The sequence below is a fragment of the Lottia gigantea genome (genome assembly GCF_000327385.1).
Source record: "Lottia gigantea unplaced genomic scaffold LOTGIsca_10, whole genome shotgun sequence".
Classification (NCBI taxonomy): domain Eukaryota; kingdom Metazoa; phylum Mollusca; class Gastropoda; family Lottiidae; genus Lottia; species Lottia gigantea.
Genome location: NW_008706747.1, coordinates 900,448 through 923,076, shown reverse-complemented (window position 1 = coordinate 923,076; position 22,629 = coordinate 900,448). Strand labels below are relative to the sequence as shown.

Below are 22,629 nucleotides of genomic sequence, written 5' to 3'. Positions count from 1 at the left end.
TAAAAAAAAATGCTGAAATTTAAACTTCTGGTTTTTCAATTGTGTTTTTAAAACGATGTTACAACACAAAATTAATTTAAAAGATCGTCTGAATTTGATCTTCGTTGACGTGACTAAGATACAAGGAAGCCGGGAAAGTTTTCAAATTAAAAATGGCTTCCACCTTATGTTTGTTTGTAAGTGCATAGTTAGGTCTCATTTCACAAAGAATTTTTACATTTAATTCTATACTTAAAGGCATTGTAAAGAGGTTTATAAAATTTGTTTATGTGTATAGAGGACACTGATGTCATCCATATGCACCATTCCAAGCCTCACAGACTTCTGATTGAAAATTAGAATGGTGCAAATTGATTCTATCAGTGTCCCTGATACACATAAAAAATTTAGAAAAAATTCTTAATTTTTTTGATGAACAGAAACCATAAGCCTGAAAAATGGAATTTTAGTGGCCAATGTGATTATCTGGCACACATGATAACAGTGTACGACTGAAACTGTCAACTAAGCATTACTTAATTTTCAAATCAAAAATGGCTTTAAAGGAATTGTAAAGATGACGTCACTAATCACAAAGGTCTTATATGATATAAGTATATTTTGCAATTAGTGACGTCATCAAACACTAAGTTTCAGTGGAATTGCAGGAACCGAAGACATATGATTGAAAATTGGAATGATGCAAATTGATGTTATCAGTGTCGCTGATACACATGAAAAATTCAGAAAACCTTTTTACAATCCCTTTAAGATACAGAATTCACTAAATTGTTGAAAAATTGCCTTTTCATTGACTTTTTGAAAAATGTTCTGACTGAAACTCAAGAACCAAAGAACAAAGAAATTCTCCTTTAAAAAATCTATTAAGATTCTTGTATTTTGATAAAATTCCTGTAGAATTTCAGTTATGTTTATGCCATGAGTAAATATGTCTGCACTCTCTTTGAAACAGATGGTGCCGAGCTGCCTGAAATAATGTCAGGACTTTGTGGGTCGTTACAAAATGTCATGGAACTTGGTCAAGGCCATTGTGACCTTAACATGGAAGTTTAGAATTCTTTAACTGATGTTCCAAAAAGGAAAAAGAAGCACCTGAATTTCTCTGATTCAAGAATTTGAATCTTACATCCTACAGTTCTGCACTTGTTCAGGCTAATGCCATGCAGTGTGCAATGATGGAAATTTTGTCAGGATAGCAACAGTAACCTACTCTTTTTAGATTTCCAACTGGTGAGGGATCTTTATGTGCACAGCCTGTAGCACACGGGGCCTCGGTTTATTGTCCCATCCGAGCGACTAGACGCTTTTACCATATCAGCCCCTCTTACCTGCATCACTGACAGGGGGAAAAAGGGTTGAAAAATCCGAAGGTATCATCTTGACGTATGCCAGGATTGAACCCTGGATCTTCAGGTTAGAAAGCACAGCCCCTTTAAGGCAATACAAGTGTATTATTAGAGAAAGGCAAATGAAAAATACATCAAAATTCCTGTCATGTTATAGAGAATGTTAATAGTAGTTTCTCACGATTATTATATACCATCAACACATTGTTATACACAAGAATATTATCAGAGAAACCTAACATCCATCTCTCAAAACTCTCATCCCACTGGACAGAATACATCAGCTTCTTAGTGATCAACTGACCATAGTTATACACTAGAATATTACCAGAGAAATCTAACATCCATCTCTCAAAACTCTCATCCCACTGGACAGAATACATCAGCTTCTTAGTGATCAACTGACCATAGTTATACACTAGAATATTATCAGAGAAACCTAACATCCATCTCTCAAAACTCTCATCCCACTGGACAGAATACATCAGCTTCTTAGTGATCAACTGACCATAGTTCCAAATTTCTGAAGATAACACTAGAACATTCTTTATGACATGGCCTAGAGAAACCTAACATGTGCCCCTCCCTTTATGAGAGTCCACATAGGTAATATTATTTATTGGGTATATCTGCTGCACACAAATATACTGATGAATCTGAATAATGCAATAAAAAAAGATAATTTCCAACCCCATTATCATCAAAAACCTATTATCTGAGAATTCTGCCAGAGCCCTGCTACATGATTTGCCAACTGTCAGATCTGTTGACAATTATAAAATAATGATGTTCACCCTGAATGGTTTTAATTTCTGCAGGTAGAATGCATGATGGGAAATCTGGTAGCAAATGGAGGCAACAGCCTTCTGAAACTTGGGAAACAAATAGTAGGCGGCCTGAATTAATGTTAATTGAGGTTTCAATTATGGAAAAGCTGTGAAAATATAAGCGCAAAGCCGCAAGCAGGCAACAAAACGTCTTTTGAGGTCTAGAAATTATTTTGGAAAACATAAATGTTAAGAAATCATTACTCTGAAATTTCTGAGAAATGAGTGGGTGCAGTTGCAGTTGGGTTACACTCTGAGGGGCAAATGCTCCCCCTGTATCCCCTGCCGCCACCGCCACAGGTAGCTTTAGCTATATTAATGGACAAGGTAGTAATAGTTAACATCTGGTTTCTTTTACCGTTTTGGTTCATTTACAGTACATATTTCTCAGCTGCCATTTTGTAAGTCTGTAACCAATCATTTGTAAACAAACAAATCATGGCTACATGTAAACATCTGTAAACAAACTGGCTTGGTGAAGTAAAAAGGTAAAATGAAGTCCAAATACATCTAGCCTTGAAATGAAGTCCTTTGCAAGTAGTTAACGAACAAATCTTGGCTACATGGAACCAAAAGTAAACAAAATTGCTTTGGTCAAGTGAAGCATGGCATTGCAAAATGAAGTCTATTGCATGTAGCCTTAGGCAAACAAAGTGAAGTCCTTTGCAATAGCCATAGGCAAACAAAATGCATTTAGACTTAGATTGGTGAAAAGACATTCACTGCATATGGCCTGGATTTGCAAAATGAAGTCCATAAGATAGGCCTGTAGCCTTACAGTAGCGATTCTGTAGCTCATTGAGCCTTGATTGGTTGATATTGTCACTGCATTATCTTCAACCAATCAGAGATCTTAGAACAGCATTTTAGAATATCTGAAAGTTATGATATTCCTGACAAAAGGTCTTTGACTCTGACAGATTCCTGGTATATTTCAGGAACCACACAGACCAGATGCCTACTGAGATATAACATATTGTAAATATTATCTTAACCTCCATAATATAATGTTTAACATTAAATTAATTACGGCCATCTTGGATTCTTAAATCTCTCGGCAAATGTAAACAATAAATTGACAAATTGCAGATTTTGGGAAAAATCCTTAAATCCATAAAACGAAATTAAAATCCATTTCTTCCCTGAATAATTTCAATACTTCAAGCCTAGATAGAAAGAAGATGCCATTTTACAAAACCTCTCAATGGCACTAAGCAAACTTAAAAGCCCAAATCTAAACCTTTCATTAATGGAGTTTTACGTCCTACTTTTCTGCACCATGTAGGCAAATGAAGATGGGCAACACCATGCAGAGTTCAATGAGGGAAATTTAGCCAAAACAACAGCATTAGCTTTTTCAATTTCCAACTGTCGAGGGATCTTTAACGTGCACAGCCTGTAGCACACGGGGCCTTGGTTTATTGTCCCACCGAACGACTAGCTACTTTTTCCATGTTTCAAATTACACAGAGGCAGACTTACAAATAAAATGCATGTTCTACTGTTCTAGAAATAAATCTACCAAAGTCAGACTTAATGGCACCAAACTTTTATAACAAGACCTATGATTGTAAAAAGACAGCCAAAAATTCCAAACTTTTCTGCTTAAGCCTAGGCCTTATACAAAATTACCTTCGCTGCAAAATCAAAATCCATGTCCATATTTCATAATCAGTTGTAACCCAAAACTAACACAAAAAAACTATTTTCACCCATTGACCATAGTCAGACTTTTCTTAATTACCTTGGACGCAAAATTAAAATCCATATCCATGTTTAAGAATCAGTTTTAGTTCCAAACGAAAAAACACAAAGCCGGCAGACGTCAAACAATGAACTGCATGTTGAACTGTTTGAGAAGATTTGAGAGAGTAAATGTAGTAGAGGAGTGTAGAGTAGGTTTTATCAAGTACATTTTGTCAGAAATAGATACCTTACACTTACAAACCCTGCCAAAATAAATTACTTCATTTTAAAGATACTACTTCAGGTTTCTACTCATGAAGAAGCCAGCAGAGTTATAATGAAAAATCATGGATAGTTAAAAGAACTTGGATAGTCAAAAGGAAATCAGGGATAGTTAAAAGAACTTGGATTGTCAAATGGAAATCATGGATAGTTAAAAGGAAATCATGGATAGTTAAAAGAACTTGGATTGTCAAATGGAAATCATGGAAAGTCAAATGGAAATCATAGATAGTTAAATGGAAATCATGGATAGTCAAATGGAAATCATGGATATTTAAAAGGAAATCATGGATAGTTAAAAGGAAATCATGGATAGTTAAAAGAACTTGGATAGTCAAAAGAAAATCATGGATGGTCAAATGGAAATCATGGATAGTTAAATGGAAATCATGGATATTTAAAAGGAAATCATGGATGGTCAAAAGGAAATCATGGATAGTTAAATGGAAATCATGGATAGTCAAAAGAAAATCATGGATGGTCAAATGGAAATCATGGATAGTTAAATGGAAATCATGGATAGTCAAAAGGAAATCATGGATGGTCAAAAGGAAATCATGGATGGTCAAAAGGAAATCATGGATAGTTAAAAGAACTTGGATTGTCAAATGGAAATCATGGATAGTTAAAAGGAAATCATGGATAGTTAAAAGAACTTGGATTGTCAAATGGAAATCATAGATAGTTAAATGGAAAATCATGGATAGTCAAATGGAAATCATGGATATTTAAAAGGAAATCATGGATAGTTAAAAGAACTTGGATAGTCAAAAGGAAATCATGGATAGTCAAATGGAAATCATGGATAGTCAAATGGAAATCATGGATAGTCAAATGAAAATCATGGATAGTCAAACGGAAATCATGGATGGTCAAAAGGAAATCATGGATAGTTAAAAGAAAATCATGGATAGTTAAAAGAACTTGGATAGTCAAAAGGAAATCATGGATAGTCAAATGGAAATCATGGATAGTCAAATGGAAATCATGGATAGTCAAATGAAAATCATGGATAGTTAAATGAAAATCATGGATAGTCAAATGAAAATCATGGATAGTCAAATGAAAATCATGGATAGTCAAACGGAAATCATGGATGGTCAAAAGAAAATCATGGATAGTTAAAAGAAAATCAGGGATAGTTAAAAGAACTTGGATAGTCAAAAGGAAATCATGGATAGTTAAATGGAAATCATGGATGGTCAAAAGGAAATCATGGATAGTTAAAAGAAAATCAGGGATAGTTAAAAGAACTTGGATAGTCAAAAGGAAATCATGGATAGTCAAATGGAAATCATGGATAGTCAAATGGAAATCATGGATAGTCAAATGGAAATCATGGATAGTCAAATGAAAATCATGGATAGTCAAATGAAAATCATGGATAGTCAAACGGAAATCATGGATGGTCAAAAGAAAATCATGGATAGTTAAAAGAAGAATGCAAAGAAAAAATATAGATAATCACAATGAGCATCTTTAATTAAGACAATGCTAGCTGACTTTTTCAAACTGGGAGAGCATCTTTAATAAGGACAATGCTAGCTTACTGTTCTAAACTGGAGGGAGAGCATCTTTAACTAAGACAATGCCAGGGTAATATAAAGTGTAAACTACCTATCACCTGTGATAATATAGAAACTTTATTTATCAAAGTTAAAATTAACTGACTCATTGTTGATAATAGACGTGTCAGTAGGTAGATATTTATAATATCTTGGCAATTTGAAATTCTGGAAATAAGAAGTCTTTGGCACCAAACTCAAATTTCCTGATATCTACAGAATCGCAGAATTTCAATATTCCAAAGATTTGAATTCTCAAATTCCTTTTTGTTAGAAATCTATAAGATCAAACAATCCAAATTCTGGAAATCAGAAGTCTTTGGCACCAAACTAAAACTTCCTAATACGAACAGAATTGCAGGATTTCAAAATTCGCCACTTCTGGACATTTTTTTATCTAGTCAGTAGGTAGAATTCTATAAGATCTTGGCAATTTGGCAACCAAAGTCAAAATTTTTCTGATACCTACAGAATTGCCTGATTTCAATGTAACTGAGTTTTGGCTTTAAAGACAGCCAACAATGAGCCAACTATCAGCATCAGAATTGTTCCTTTACCTCGAGGATGATTTGGACCCACGGCCAAGCAGGCGACAACCAACTCGCTACCTACTGAGCTATTCCAGATATCAAATATAGAACAAACCAGTTATAAAAACATCAAGAAATTAGGTTTGGCATTACCTTTAAGCATCAAGTAATATAAAACCATAACAAGATGCTAAACATCAAACATAATAAAAAACATCACAGGAAACATACTGTTTAAAGAGGCAATATCATTTAACATACCACAAATATAATAAAAAACATCACAGGAAACATACTGTTTAAAGAGGCAATATCATTTAACATACCACAAATATAATAAAAAAACATCACAGGAAACATACTGTTTAAAGAGGCAATATCATTTAACATACCACAAACATAATAAAAAACATCATTAAAAACTTACAGATTAAAGATGCAATACCATTTAACATACCACAAACATAATCACAGGAAACATACTGTTTAAAGATGCAATACCATTTAACATACCACAAACATAATAAAAAACATCACAGGAAACATACTGTTTAAAGATGCAATACCATTTAACATACCACAAACATAATAAAAAACATCACAGGAAACATACTGTTTAAAGAGGCAATATCATTTAACATACCACAAATATAACAAAAAAACATAATTAAAAACATACAGATTAAAGAGGGAATATTATTTAACATACCACAAACATAATGAAAAAACATCATTAGAAACACTGTTTGACATAATAAAAACAATACTGATTTAAGATATCAGAAACTGTCTTCACAATGTCAAACTATTACGAACTTTGTCTTATACCTTGACTGCATTAGCCACCTTTCTTGTATCATGGAAATGCAAGGATTCGGTTGAATTTTATGATAAACATCTGTCAGGGGCTCTGATTGGCTGTATACACTTGCGTACAATCAAATTTAATGGTAGCATTCTATGATACAAGAAAAGTGGTTATTGTAGTCAAGGTATTAGACACAGCTGGACATTTTGAAGATGGCCAGAAACATTTTATATATCATCATGCACTTTTTAGGCATCATGGAAGTTTGTAAAAGCAGCTATCTGATTGGATTATAAAAATACAAATTTCTATACAGAAGATTGTTTCCCAATGGTAAAAAACAAAGCAACCACCATCAATGATTTATACTAATCCATTCGAGGCAAAGAGAGAAGCAAACTATTGTCAAAGCATTAAAGAAACTCATGAATCCAATCAATTTCTCAAAGAAATTCTCCAGCATTGGTCAAATTAAATTTTCACCATTTTTGTATTCAGAAAAACCCAGCGTTGGTGATGTTTAATTTGTCAAGAATCGCAAAAAATATTGTCAGCTCCGCAGAAAAATTTGCTGCTGCGTAATCAATCATGGAGGTCTTATTGAATTATTGAACTTATAATTGTTGTGTTACATCTAAGCAATGCAATTTATCATTTCTTTTTGTCCTCGCTAGATGTTAATTTGGAATGGATTGAGAGAAGAAAGAATGAACTTATTTAGTCATTGATCACTTGTTTTCATTCATTCATTCCTTTAGTTGTATCTTTCACTTCTTCTGATTTCTTTTTCATTCATCTAATAAAACTTTTTTAATTTCTTCATCCCTCCTGTACATGTCATTTCTCTATTACATTTTTTTAATTCATTCATTCAGTACATAGTTTTTCCGTTCATTTTTACAAGTACATGATTTTCATTCCTTCTTTCATTCATTCATTCTTCCAGTCCATATTTTTCATTCATTCATCCAGTTCATTTTTTCTTTCATTAATTCACTCATTCATTTTCAGACCAAAGCGAGAAGCACAGAAAAAATGCATACATTAATGCATTCATTCATTCATTTGTCAAGTAGATATGTTTTTCATTAATTCATTCATTCTTCCTTAATTCATTCATTCTTCCTTAATTCATTCATTCTTCCTTAACTCATTCATTCATTCATTCATTCATTCTTTCAATCTTTCTTTCCTCATCCATTCATTCATTCATTCCTTCTGTGAATTTTCTTTAGTTACATAACTCTTAAGGTTAAGAGTCAAAGGAAAAATTTAAACATTCATTCATTCATTCATTCTTCCATTAATTCATTCAATCAATCACTTAACTCAAGAGGTTATAAGACTTCTAAAAGCCAAGACATAGACATAAAGAAAAGTTAAAGTTTTTCATTCCATTAAAAGTCTGAAGGATTTTCTTGTGAAAAAATAAAAATGGTGGGAGATTAGTCTGTAGAATTTCAACATTAAGCTCTGTCCAGACTCCCGGATACTTTGAAGGTCTTTGCAAGATCAAAATGGATTAATGTAATGATACCCTGGACATCGGTCAGGTCGAACTCTTGACTGCTGTCAATCCAACAGATATGAACCTACAGTGCCAACTTTTAAAAATGAAATGAATAGAGTTTTACGTCCTACTTTTTCTGAACCATGTGGTTTAATGAAGACCGAGCACCGACTTTTAAGGTCTTCTGGAAATTTTAATGGATTAGTTTAATGCCATGGTTAGGTCAAACTTCTAGTTCGAGATATATTTGAAGGGATTAAGTGATTTTTGTGCAGTTCTAGTACTTCTGAAGTCTATTTACATATATTCAAGACTCAAATCAACAACCCAAAATGGCAAACAATGGCATTTAAATAATGGATTTAAAAGCACTTTCTGTGAGAAAAAGATTTGAGCCTATGGCGCTGACTTTTCAGGTCTCTGAATATCTAAATGGATTAGGTTAATGATATATTTGACTTAGGTCAAACTTTGGTCAAGTCAAATCAACAATTATTACAATTCTGGTGGCTGAAGATGATTTGAACCTATAGCGCTATCGTCTGCAAGACAGACCGTCATCATCCAATCAGATTCATTTTTCTTTCAATCGCATGCTGCACTTGATTATCGACATGGTGGAAAACGACTGGAGATTTTTGTCCCTGCCAGTAGTCTAATTAGGGACAAAAGTCGCTCATGTGCCCGCACCTTTAGAACACCTGATGCCCCTCTGCACTTCGGCTGAGTTTGGCAAATTAGCATTTTTACGTCTACAAATTCAAAGCAAATATTGGCATATCTCAGTTTCTTTTAGAACCAGGGCGAATCAATTATTTTTCCATTTTCAATCAAGTTGAACATTTCTTTAGAATCATGTAAAAGTACACCAATTTGGATCTTGCATCAAATTTGGAGCATTTTCAAGTCAATCAAGCAGAGGATTGGTCGTTCAAACTGAAGCCAAATTAGGAGAAAATTCAATAAAAAGTCCAGAAAACAAATTGATTAATGAGGTCAAGTGTGGAAATCTTCAGTGAATGAAAAAAGGAGGAAGAAAAGTGATGGGTTGCCGACCTTGGTTTCAGTCTTGTTAGTCCAAGCAATCAATTTTCAACCTAAATTAGTGTTCGATTCATTATTTCAAGACTTGATTCACAGTTCTCAAAGAAAGTTAAGTGATCTTCAGGGAAAAGAATGGAAATGGGCTGCAGAAAGGATTCCCTTGAGCGACATTGGCGGCCATGCCCAGAAACCTGGTGCATCAGGTGGTAAAAATTAATCAAGTGTTGAGGAATTACCTCTAAATGTGGTGGAAATAGAATTTTACATATACTTGGTTACATCAAGCAAATGGTGGTTGTGGGTTCCGATCACGATCAGAGTGTGGGAAGTCTGATGACCTTGAATAAGTCATCTTCACTCACAATTCCAGTCGACCCAGCTGTAAATGGGTATGGATAATCCAGGAAAGATCAATGCCAAGAGTAAGAAGGATCCTTAAAGGGATTGTAAAAAGGTTTTCTCAATTTTTTATGTGTAACAGGGACACTGATAGCATCAATTTGCACCATTCCAATTTTCAATCAAACGTCTGTGGTTCCTGCAATTCCACTTGAACTAAGCGTTTGATGATGTCACTAGACGCAAAATATGCTTTATCATATAATGACTTCCCGATTAGTGATGACATCATAAAACGCTTTATCTAAATGGAATTGCAGGAACCACAGACGTCTGCTAAAATTCTTTTTTTCTTATGCTTCACAACGAACAAATACCTGCACATTTTCTTTTGATCACTCGATTGATCAAAACAGTTAAAAAACTAGACAAAAGTATTTTAAAGAATAATGCATGATTGATCAGAGACGATATATAATGTTTTTCAGAACAATGGAGTCTGTTTGTTTACTTATCAGTCGATAAACAGACAAAACGCATAAATCTCCTCAGACATTTTATAATAGTTCTTTCATACAAATATTTAATTTGTTTAGTTTTTCTTTTTTTTCCCATTAAACTATAAACGTTTTAAAATTGCACTTAAAATAACTAGGTTTCTTTAAATTTTTTGTTTGGTTCCTGATTATCCATTAAACGTTTAAAGTTTTGAGATACACTTTAAAGGTAAACTACCTCTTAGAATGAAAATAAAATTTAAAGTCTCAAACTTGGTCAATATGAGTATATCAATTGGACTTATCAGATGTCATAAAGTTACAGCAGAATCTCCTACTTGCAAGTCTATGGATAATAACTTAGTTTTATACAGTGGTGGCCAAGACTGTGGGTACAAATACGGGGCAGATTGACTCAATAGGGGAACAACTGCTGAGGCTGAATTCAAATTTTGGCTTTGTCATAGTCGCAAGCCTCTCATAGAGCGTCTTAGAGGGTTCTCTCAAGAAAATTTTAGAAAAAATGAATTGATTTTGTGCATTCCGTCACATATTTTGGAGAAAAAGGTAGATATTTAGATTTGTTGAAAATAAAGTGGGGGTACAATTGGGGGTGAAAACCACTTTTCTAGGGGGACAGATGCCCTTTCTGTACCCCCACTGGCACTGCTACTGGTTCTATGAATTTATCAGATTATACATGGATTCTGTTGTATAGTTATGAAAACAGTAAGGATTCAATTCTCAAGTAGGTCTTCTACCAAGAAAAACTATTAATGAGTTTATTTTATCTTATTTAAAGCAGAATAAAATCTCTCGGTGAGTAGTTTACGTGTAGAATATTAATAATAACTATCTATGACAGCCACGCACCAAATATGATAGATCTGCAGAAATTACACAATTTTACCTCACCAATCAAACTCTTCAATCAAAGTTTATTAGATAGTATGAAACGTTCTGATTTTCTTTAATCAAGCACATTCTTTTAGTTCGAAAAATTCTGATTTTTTTCTATATCAGGCACATTCTTATGATTTAAAGGTGCACTTGCAGCATTAAATTCAGAACTTTTCAGATTACAAAACTAAAATGATCCATTCATTGTTATAAGCGGAATATTTCCAACTTAAGTATAAATTCAGCATTTTTGAGAGTATGAAAATAATATGAGGGAGGCATCCTTTAATGAAACATTGGCCTGATTAAGGTATAGTTGCAGCATTGAATTAAAAATGTTCAGATTGTGAATATATATTGAGGGAGGGAGGCCTCCTTTAATGGTTGTTGAGCAGATTATTTCCAACTTAAGTACCCTTTCCATATATAAATTCAGAATTTTTCAGAGTACGCAAATAATATGAGAGAGGCATCCTTTAATGCTGGTCTGAACGGAATGTTTCCAACTAAAGTATATTTATGAAAAATCAGAATATTTCCGATTACGAAAATATCAGGGAGACTTCCTTTAATGATCTTTTCACTGGTCTAAGCGGAATGTTTCCAACTAAATATCACAAGTCATATAAAAAATCAGAATATTTCAGATTATGGAAATAGAATTATGATTTGATATAAGATTGAAATAGAAAACAATTTAATTTGATTTTAACACTTTTAGGAATGGAAATTATGATAGAACTCAGAATTCCATGAAATTAACTCAAATTTTATGGGCCTTAATGCCAATGGTTATGTTTTCTGAATTTGTCATTTCAAATTGAATGTAGGAGTGAGTCTTATTTATGATCTTCAATTATAGAGAGTTAGAATTATCTTTCATGTATATTTGATGTCATCAAGATCTTGTACCAAAATGGCTATTTTCCCTTGTCAGTGATGCAGACGTCAAAGGGGCTGACATGAAAAAAGCGTTGAGTCGTTTGGATGAGAAAACAAACCGAGGCCCTATGTGCTACAGACTAGCTCTAGTTTGACAGTTTGAAATCGAAGAAGAGTAGGCTAATGCCACTGTCCTGCAAAATTTCCCTCATTGTACACTGCATAGCCCTTCCCCTCCCTAATTTGCTCAATCAGGTACACAAAATAGGAGGGAGAACTCGATTTCATCCCATAAGGCTAGGACTAATAGATATTGGCACTTATTAGAAATACCTGATGTCGGAGAGAAAGTGAATGGGGAAAAAAAACAGGGAAAATTATTTGATCTCTCAGCCAATGTTTTCCCCATGTATTTTCATGTACCAGAAGGCTTGATATAGGCACTCATTAATAGTTCCTGATTTTCAATCTCGTATCTTCCGTGTTCTAGCTAGAAAGTTCCTGAAAGCCCGAGGGAATAATAAACCTATGATCAATTTCAGTTCTCTATCTTTCTTATCAATAAATAATTACCTAATATATCCATGTCTTCATTTTACACACTCATTATTATCTCTCATATAAATAAGCTGACAAGAAGCACACAGTGGCAGTATCAGCCTCCTGAGACTGGGGGTAGGGGAATCTCAAAATTCAAAATGCCATGCAGTGAGCAATGAGACATGTTTTTCCAGGACAGTGGTATATGCCTGATTTTGTAAGAAGTCTTATCTGGTGGACAAGTTTTTTCATGCCATTCCCCCTGATCTGCGTTATATCCTTTCTTTTGATTGTAGAACATTGTGGCTGGCAATTTTGGTCAAGTCAGCATACCTTATCTAACAATCAGTACCTTTCGACCTCTGAGGTCACAAGGATAACAAATTTCCAAAGAATCAACAGAACAGTTCGGGAAGTGTGTAAAATTTCTATCACGACTGGCAATTTTAGTCAAATCAGCAACCCTTATATCACAATCTGAACCTTTCGACCTCTGATATTGGTATTATTGTTATAATAAACAAAGGTCACAAGGATAACAAATTTAACATAGCGAACAAATCAACAAAACAGTCCAGGGATATGTGTGAAATTTAAGAGGTCCCTTGAGAGCAGAAGGTTTTATTACCAGTGAGTTGAAAGATCAGACCAATATTGCCTCTTATTTTACACTTCAGTGCTGATACACTTTATAGTCAACTAATAGAACTTAGAATTTAGAACCTAAAGAGTTTGGTAACCTGGAACTTAATGAAGCTTTAAATCCTAATGGATCAATATCAAGACAACATCATGCAGTGTGCAATGAGGGAAATTTTACCTTAATGGCTACATTAGTATGCCCCTTTTGATTTTCATGTACCTAGAACTTTCAAAACATGGAACATTAAATCCTACTGGATCAATATCAAAGACAACACCATGCAGTGTGCAATGAGGGAAATTTAGATACACATTACTCAGGAAGACAGCAAATTTTAAATTTCCTCATCTCCTATTTTTCTTGCTAATAAATTTGAATTCAAGAACAAGGACACAAATAAATTTCTAGAAGAGCTCTTAAAACTTTCTAAATTGCCAATTGTAGAATAATATGTAATTCAAGTATGTTTCAAGCCTGGAGGTAGACAGACAATTGAGGAAATATGGAGGAATGAAATGGTGAAAGCAATTAAAATCTCCTTACATAAAATTATAAATTTATATTCTTTAAAACCTAGCTGTCAGTTGTCAATGAAGTTTGTTAATGCAGTTATTTGATTGGATTGTGCGCTTGCGAATACAGCCAATCAGAGTCCTTGATTATAAGTGCAGCCATATACATCTAGTGTCCATTCCTATCAAATCCGAATTGCAAAAGCTATCATTATACAAGAAAAATGCTTAATGATGTCAAGGTATAAGATGAAGTTCATAATAGCTTGACATTGAGAAGAAGGCGGGCAGTGATTTGATTGGATTTCACACAAGCGAATACAGCCAATCGGAGACCTTGATTATAAATGCGCCCATATTGTTTTAGGTCTATCTGTTTAGGCTTTATTCACTATAATACAATCCAATCAAATTGACAAAATTCTATAATAGAAGAAAAGTGGCTAATGATGTCAAGGTGTAAGATGAAGTTCATAATAGTTTGACATTGTGAAGATGGTTTTCATATACACCAAAGTTTGAGTTTCCTTTTGGAAAATGGCGGTAAGATTTTACAAAGTCATGGAAGTTGAAATAGCAATGGGAAAGATCATTGATTTGGATCTAGAGGTTTGAACAACGACCAGTTTCTAGGAAACATTAGGTGAGGGGGCCGGGCAAGAGCCACAAAATGTTCCAGGGAGGCCACACGCAATTTTTTGACTATTGAAAAATGATAAATCCACTGCCTGGAATTTCTTCGCAATGTGTGAATTATCTTCCATTTTTAAGGAATAAATGATTTGTAATGTTAAAGTAAAAGTCAATTGAAAAAACAATTTGAACACAAAGGAAGTCATTAAATGAAATGAAGAAGAAAAAACTCTGATAATTAGCATCTTAAAAACTTAACCTTTCCATAATTTCACCAATTTCTTCGTGGAAAGGAAGAATTGTGGTGCCAACAATTCCTGCAATTCTGATAATTGGATAGAGACGCCTGTTTAAGAAGAAAGAATAGGATACAATGTAAGAATAAACGATTTAACTGGTAGATTTATTGGTCTCTGAGATAACAACAAGCAAATTTCCCCATAGACGTATGTAAATCATTTAATATGCAAATTGACAGGTTTTCTAAAAGCTTTCTTTTCTTAAAAAAAAAGAAATTTAAATAAAAAAGGAAATATTCTTTTTTAGAGGATAAACATGCTTTTTTGTTGTTGTTTTTTTTTTAAAGGGACAGGTTGATTTTTGGGGTTGATTTCAGTCTTGAATATATCTAAAAAGAATTCAGAAGTACTAGAAATGTACGAAAATCACATAATTCCTTCAAAAATATGTCAAACTAGGAATTTTTTTCCCTATTTCTTCAGATGTCTTTTTCCTATTTCTTCAGATGTCTTTTCTATATATGGCACTTTTCATTCTAACATTCAAACACAGATAATTCTGGACAAAGATCGATTTGAAGGTTCAAATTTTGACGATGAGCTGTGAACACTATTACCAATTGACTTAGCTAAAAACTTTGCATTTCTGAGACTAATTTATGATTGGCAAAAAAAAAAATGGTGCATCCGTCCCTTTAAATTATAAGGAAGTAGCATTCATTATTCCAAACACAAAATTTAAGGACGGATATTTTTTCACTGCAGACTGATAATAGGAACGCAGAAAGTTTGAACCAATGAAATTATCTAGAAATGAAACAATTACGTTAACGAGAGTTTGATATTCCTCTGTCGTCTTTCCTTAATTCGACCAATCAATAAACAGTAATTTTCAGTAATGGACACTCGTTATTTTATTTGCCTTGACGATTTATCTTGATATATAATAGCAAACGAGCTCTTCAGTCAGTAAGTTAGAATTAACACCTTAAACCCGACGTAATTGCTTTGATATGACTTCAAGGGTCAATTCCACTTGATAACGTCTGCGCTATTCACGTTTCCTCTTGACACAAATACTTACTTGGACTGACTTTGATATTTCTGGATATGGATTTAGGAAATTCTAAATTAGGATTTGGAATTTGGGATTTTTAAATGAAGCTCAGAAATTTAAGACATAGAGAAAGTAAACTTAAAAATGTACTAGAAATGTAAGAAAATCCCATAATTCCTTCAAAAATACCTCAAACTAGGAATTTCTTTTCCTGTTTCTATAGATGTCTTTATAGTCTCAAGACAAGATGAGCCGTCATTTTAACTTTTAAACACGGATAATTCTGGACACAAATTGAATAGACGGTTCAAATTTCGACGGTGAACTGTTAAAAATTACCGTTTCTGAGACTAAGGTACGATTGGTAATTAAAATGGCGCATCTGTCCCTTCAAGTTTAGAATTGGAGAAATACCCGACTTGAAAATTGGATCCAATCATGCCTAAAAAATCAAGTCTTAAAGAAACATGGCTAAGAAATATTGGCAAGTGGCGTCTACTTTGTGAGGAAGGTCCAGACATCACTTATAATGATTCACTGATTCGCCAGATTCTAATAAAAATGACCACAGAAACAAGTTAATTTACCAGAAACAAAACCACAGCTGTGTTGCCAGATTTAAGAACTAATTTGTTTTAAGAATGTTAATCAAGTTCGGCTCTCTTGGAAATTAAGTCTGCACTCAATTTCGAATTGTTTTTAAATTCTGGCTCCATTACTAATTGACCATTCCTGGAGATGTCTTTGATAATGGTATTTTCATTTCCAATTTTGGCACTAACAGACACAATCATGAGCAAGCTAATTTCCTCGAAATTGACTTCTGCAACAAAATTATTTCTCATGAATTAAAGGAAACATGAAGAGGTCCTAGTTGATTCATCGATTTTAAAAAATTTCAATTTTCCTCCTGAACTTGCTTCCATGTTGATGCACAACATCATCCTTGGTTACCATGAAAAAGTAATGCCTTAATGCATAGATTTGTCTTTCTCGAAATTGTTGTCATGGTGACAGGTCCAGAGGAGTATTGCATCCATTTGCTAAAATTTGCAAGTAAAGCCACATAAGCCAACTTTTTTTTTATTTTCAACAGTTGAGAGATCTTTAACATGGACTGCCTGCACATTAGGGCTTGGTTTATTTTCCCATGGACTATGTGATTTTTCCAAGCCAGCCCCTTTAATCTGCTTCACTAAGGGAAAAAAGGTTGAAGAATCCATATTGGGCTTTATTGGTAAAGAATTTTCAAATACTAGTCAATTTTGTTACGCCTTTTCCTGCAGAATTAAATACCAAAATCTGGCGCTAACACAAATTAGTCCCTTCTTTTCAGATTTGTCATCGTGCTATTTTGTAACTATGTAATCTTTTAATCACCATTCCAATAAAAGTGAGAATGTTTCAAAATGGCCGACTGCAATTTTTTATCATGAAATCAACATCTGCACTGCATCATTTTTCCATTTGCAGCATAAAAAATTAACTTTCTCATATGCCTAATTGAATTTGTATAACTGTAGCCGGACACCCATTCATCTTAATTTTCAATCTGTCATTTAAAACATCAAATTCTCATTTCCAAGTTCTGATTGCAACTAGATATGTCATTTCATATCAAATTCTCGTTCCATTTTGACCTTCAAGGCATTACAAAATGATGTAGAGTTATTGCCCTTGATTGAATAAATATGGATATTTGTTATGACTCATCATACAAGTGTTTAAAAAAGACTTTTAACAAAATAGTCTCATTCCTTTGTTTGAAAAGTTACCAGTATTAATCTTTGTTTAAAAGAGTATTGACCTCAAGATGGGCCTATTAACAAAAATGTAGGATAGAGTTATTGCCCTTGATTGCAAAAAAAAATATGGATATTTGTTGTAAGTCATCATACATGTGTTTAAAAAAGACATTTAACAAAATAGTCTCATTCCTTTGTTTGAAAGGTTACCAGTATTAATCTTTGTTTAAAAGAATATTGACCTCAAGATAGGCCCATTAAAAAAATGTAGGCTAGAGTTATTGCCCTTGATTGCAAAAAATATGGATATTCGTTGTGATTCATCATTTGAATTTGAATTGTCATGAATCTTTGTACAGAATATTCTCGTTGTTGACTCCTTGCTCCTTTTCGATGAGTTCTTCCTTTTCTTATCAAGTTTTCATCTCTTTTTGAAACATTCATAACTTTTGCCTTTTTCTACCATGTTTCACTTTAGTAGGCAAACCTCATATTTGGGAATAAAAGATTTCATGATGTCACATGATACAAATTGGCCAATCAACACCCATATACGTAGGGTTTGTTTTGTAAAAATGGACACACACATAAACTACTGAATTTCGATATGAGTGCGACCAACCCCTCTTGTATGAAAAAGGTTGTTTTGATTAGACAAAAATCACAACCTAATACAAAGCTATTTGGATAAAGTGATCCACAGTCCTAGAGAAAAACCCCCTGAAATGGCGAACCATGACCTTTAAGTTAGGTTTTCAAGAATAAGGCGCTTGCTGTAGAATTATTATATTCAATGACAAAATAAATGATATTTTCTGAGGCTGAAAAAAGCCACTGTGTTATTTTTCATATTCTAACTTTGTCAAAACCATTATGACAAATGACAGGCTTTAGGAATCTGTCAGAAAATAATCAAATGAGAAAACTCTTTGAGAATTCACAGATGGTGCCGAGTTGGAATAAAAGACTGGCTTTCACGCTTTATTAAAACAAATAATTTGTGACAATGTCAAATTTCTAAATGGATATTTGCCATTTTGATTCTAAACTGAAATTGGCTGCGATATTCATGAAAATTTTGATTTGAATTACTTTTGAAATGACCTTTTTTGTCCAAATATGCATTTTAAAGCCATCTAAACCCACCCATTTGCCTCATTTAAACTTGCATAGTGCTATAGCATTACATGGACAAGGATTAAGAAAAAAATCTATGGATTTTGCAGATTTTAAAGGGATTTTAAAGAGGTATTCTACGCTTTATGGATACTTATAAGCTAAGCGAAAATTATCCAATTTTATATTAAAAAAATAGCACATGTACCAAAATTTGAAAGTTTCTTTTGAGACAAAAATTCCCTTACTTTGTTCATATTCTTCAAGTTCAATTTTGGAAAGTTAACACCCATTTCCAAAACAGGATTTTCTGCTGAGGATTGTTTATCCCTTGCATAAAACTTCAATACTTAAGCTTTTCTTTTGTCAATTAAGCCTGGCTTAAATATAACAAGATTCTAAGCCATCCCTGTTCAACTTTTGCATAAAATGTCAGGGGGCTTTAAACCTGTCTCTAATACACCAAATCTTGTTTAAAATAACCCAGAGTCATTAAGTTTCAACCCTTGCATAAAACTGTTGTCAATTAGAGGTCTAACCCTGGCTTAAATATAACAAGATTCTAAGCCATCCCTGTTCAACTTTTGCATAAAATGTCAGGGGGCTTAAAATCTGTCTCTAATACACCAAAAATGTGTTAAATAAAAATGAATCACAGAAATCTCCCGTGAGGGATATCAAATTACAAATTTAAATTTCAAATTTGTCTGTCTGGGGTATCATGTTGAGATTTGAAATCTAATCATCACCACGGTAACAGAAGTAATGGCCGTAAAACAGATGTTGATGTCAAAGAATGTGAAAACCAAACTTTATATTAAAATTTGTTATCTATTCTGGAGATGTTTGCCAATCTTGTAGCTGTTTGTAACTTTTCAAACATTAGAGAGCGGCCAGTTCAAGCTGATAGTGTCAGACGGTGAAAATGAAAAACAACAGGAAATGGCTGGCCTAATCAAAGGAAATGGAGTTTTACATGCTAATTTTGTGAACTTCAGTGCGCTAAAGACGACCAGCGAAAATTGCCCATACCATTGTTTAGGGTTTGTAAATCCCCTTTCAATGTCCAAATTTGTAAATCTGTCTTTAGATTTCAACATTTGTATTTGCTGAAGTTCAAATTTGTAAATCTGTCTTAATAGTTCAAAATCTTTATTTGCCAAAGTTCAAATTTGTAAATCTGTCTTGATAGATCAAAATCTTTATTTACCACCATAGTTCAAATTTGTAAATTTGGTTTAATAGTTCAAAATTTGTATTTGCCAAAGTTCAAATTTGTAAATCTGTCTGAATAGATCAAAATCATTATTTGCCAAAGTTTAAATTTGTAAATCTACCCATTGTTGCATCAGTTTGTAAATCTACCCCTTTTTTGCATCAATTTGTAAATCTACCCCCTTTTCCATCACTTTGTAAATCTATCATCATTTGCATATCTCAAATATATCAGCCCTTCAAGTGTTCCAAAAGTTACAGAAATACCATCTATAAAGTTTGTAAATCTATAATGTTTTCCATATTTGAAAATACACCATCATATGCAAATTGCAAGATAAAAAAATGCCAAAATAAACAATATTAGCCATGTAGACTCTCCAAAAGGTTGACAAACTCACAGGAAGTTTGTAGATCTACTCTCAGTTTCTAGAAATTGCCGAGACAATAATATAAAATCTCTATTTGTAAAAGAGATAAAAAGAATGGGAAATAAAGCCTATTGTTTAGTCAAATACATTCATCTAACCTTGCGGATTCTATAGATTACTTATTCATGGTAATCTTCATTCATATTTCTTTATCAAATAGATCATCTATGGGAATGAGATGAGGACTTTGACTTTTTGACAGATGTCGGTTAGGTAGATTTGGAAAACCAACAATATGGATCATCTATGGGACTGAAATAGGGGTCTGACTTATTGACAGATGTCGGTTAGGTAGAGTTGGAAAAACAGCAATATGGATCATCTATCTGAATGAAATGGAGATTTTGACTTTTTGACAGATGTCGGTATGGTACAGTTAGGAAAACCAACAATATGGATCATCTATAGGAATGAAATGGAGATATTGACTTATTGACAGATGTCGGTATGGTACAGTTAGAAAAACCAATGCAGATTTCTATAAGATTTTTCTATTGTATGGTAATCTTCATTCATATTTCTTTATAAAGTAGATCATCTATAGGACTGAAATTGACAGATGTTGGCATGGTAGAGTTAGAAAAACTTAAATTTTATTTTATCTCATTTCTGTTAATCATTTCACTGTTTACAGGAAATTGAAAATAGAATTTGACAGATGTTAGCTTGACAGAGTTAAAAAAACTAATCTCCTAATGTGTGGAATAGTTTCACTTCCATAGCAATATTTGAAAGATTTCAACCGTGTGGGGTCAGTAAAACATACTAAAATAACATTATTAGCTATGTGGACTCAGTAAAACATAAACATCTGAAGAGAACAAATTGTTGTAATGACCTTCCAAAAAACCGAAATAACATTATTAGCTATGTGGACTCTCCGAAAGGAATTCCAAACTTAATTATACTAATTGCTTATCAATTCAGCCATCTTTGTGATTCTAATAATAACTCATGTCCAGCTATATCTAATAACAATGTCTAAACAATTAGCACAGGTCAAAGCTATTTAAAAATGACCGGTGGGAATTCGGACAAAACAAATAACTTAATATATCTATTGTGTGGTTGTATTCACCAGTCATGTCTGACTGAATTTTACTGATTTAAATGTCTATTTCTAATTCATATTGCTATTGTGTAAGATTGTGATTTTGTCATATTTGCCAGTCATGTCTGACTAGATCTTCAAAACTTTAGAGATTAGTGAATTTCAAGGTTTTTGATGAAACAAGTATCATTTTTCTATTGATAGGTGAAAGGACTTAAATTTTTTCAACAAAATGTAAATCAAAATGTCTACGTTGGGTAACAGAGTCCCATTCTAATAAAAATTGTCTCGCCTTTCATACAAGAATGAAAGATTTTTCAGAAAGCAGCAACACAACAATTGCATTTATTAATTTAAGATAAAATGTCTACCTATTGTAACAGAGTCCCATTCTAATGCAAATTGTCTAGCCTTCTATACAAGAATGATAGATTTTCCAGAAAACAGAAACACAACAATTGCATTTATAGTTGAGTATAAAAACCATCATTCACAATATGAGATAAAATTTTAACATTTATTTCAACTAGCAAAGCCAACTTTTTATCATTAATCTTTGAATGATCGTATTTATTTTCTGTTAGAGGCCATTTTTTATAGGACACCTTAACAAGAAAAACATGTAAATACTTGACTTTATCATTGTTTAAAACTGAAATCTGCATGTAGCTTGTGAAAGATTAAATCAATTTTCATTGTTTTATTGTTTAGGGTTACGTAAGGCTTGAACAAAAAAGTCATTAAAGCATATCATGCCAGAGGCATAGAAGCAGATAATGCCTAAGCTTAAGGCAGAAGGCATGCTAGGCATCAAATATAAAGGTATAAGGTACCAAGCATTTAAAAAAAATTGTACGAGAGGCAGAAAAAAAATGTCCAAAAGAGACTTTGAGTTTTCAGGGAACAGAAACAGGAACCGGTTAATATTTAAATTTGGTAACCTGAAATTCCAATGTTTTTAGATTCTTGAGGAACTCACTTTTAGAGTTTTCAATGAAGTAAATTTTTGAATTTGGAAATCTGGTATTCCATTGAAATCTATTCTCAGAATTCCAAGACAAATTCCAAGAAAAATACACAAATTGTTTTTCAAGTCTGGCAAGCCTCGGTTCTTTGGAGCTCCCCCTAGCTAATGTGACCCCCCCTGTAGAAACGCCATTATATAATTATGACAAGCAGTTTCCAGAATTCAAATTCAAAAATGTCTACAATAAAATCCTACCACGGACTT

At 33.2% G+C, this 22,629-nt stretch overlaps 1 protein-coding gene across 1 annotated transcript; it reads left to right on the top strand.

The window, feature by feature from the left end:
• Nucleotides 1–2,437: 2,437 nt before the first annotated feature.
• On the top strand, nt 2,438–4,822 carry LOTGIDRAFT_156031 (hypothetical protein; the record flags this gene model as incomplete). The annotated part of the gene is made up of 2 exons (XM_009046069.1): nt 2,438–2,574; nt 4,423–4,822. The coding sequence occupies 2 exons, from the start codon at nt 2,438–2,440 to the stop codon at nt 4,820–4,822; spliced, it is 537 nt and encodes a 178-aa protein (XP_009044317.1).
• Nucleotides 4,823–22,629: the final 17,807 nt, after the last annotated feature.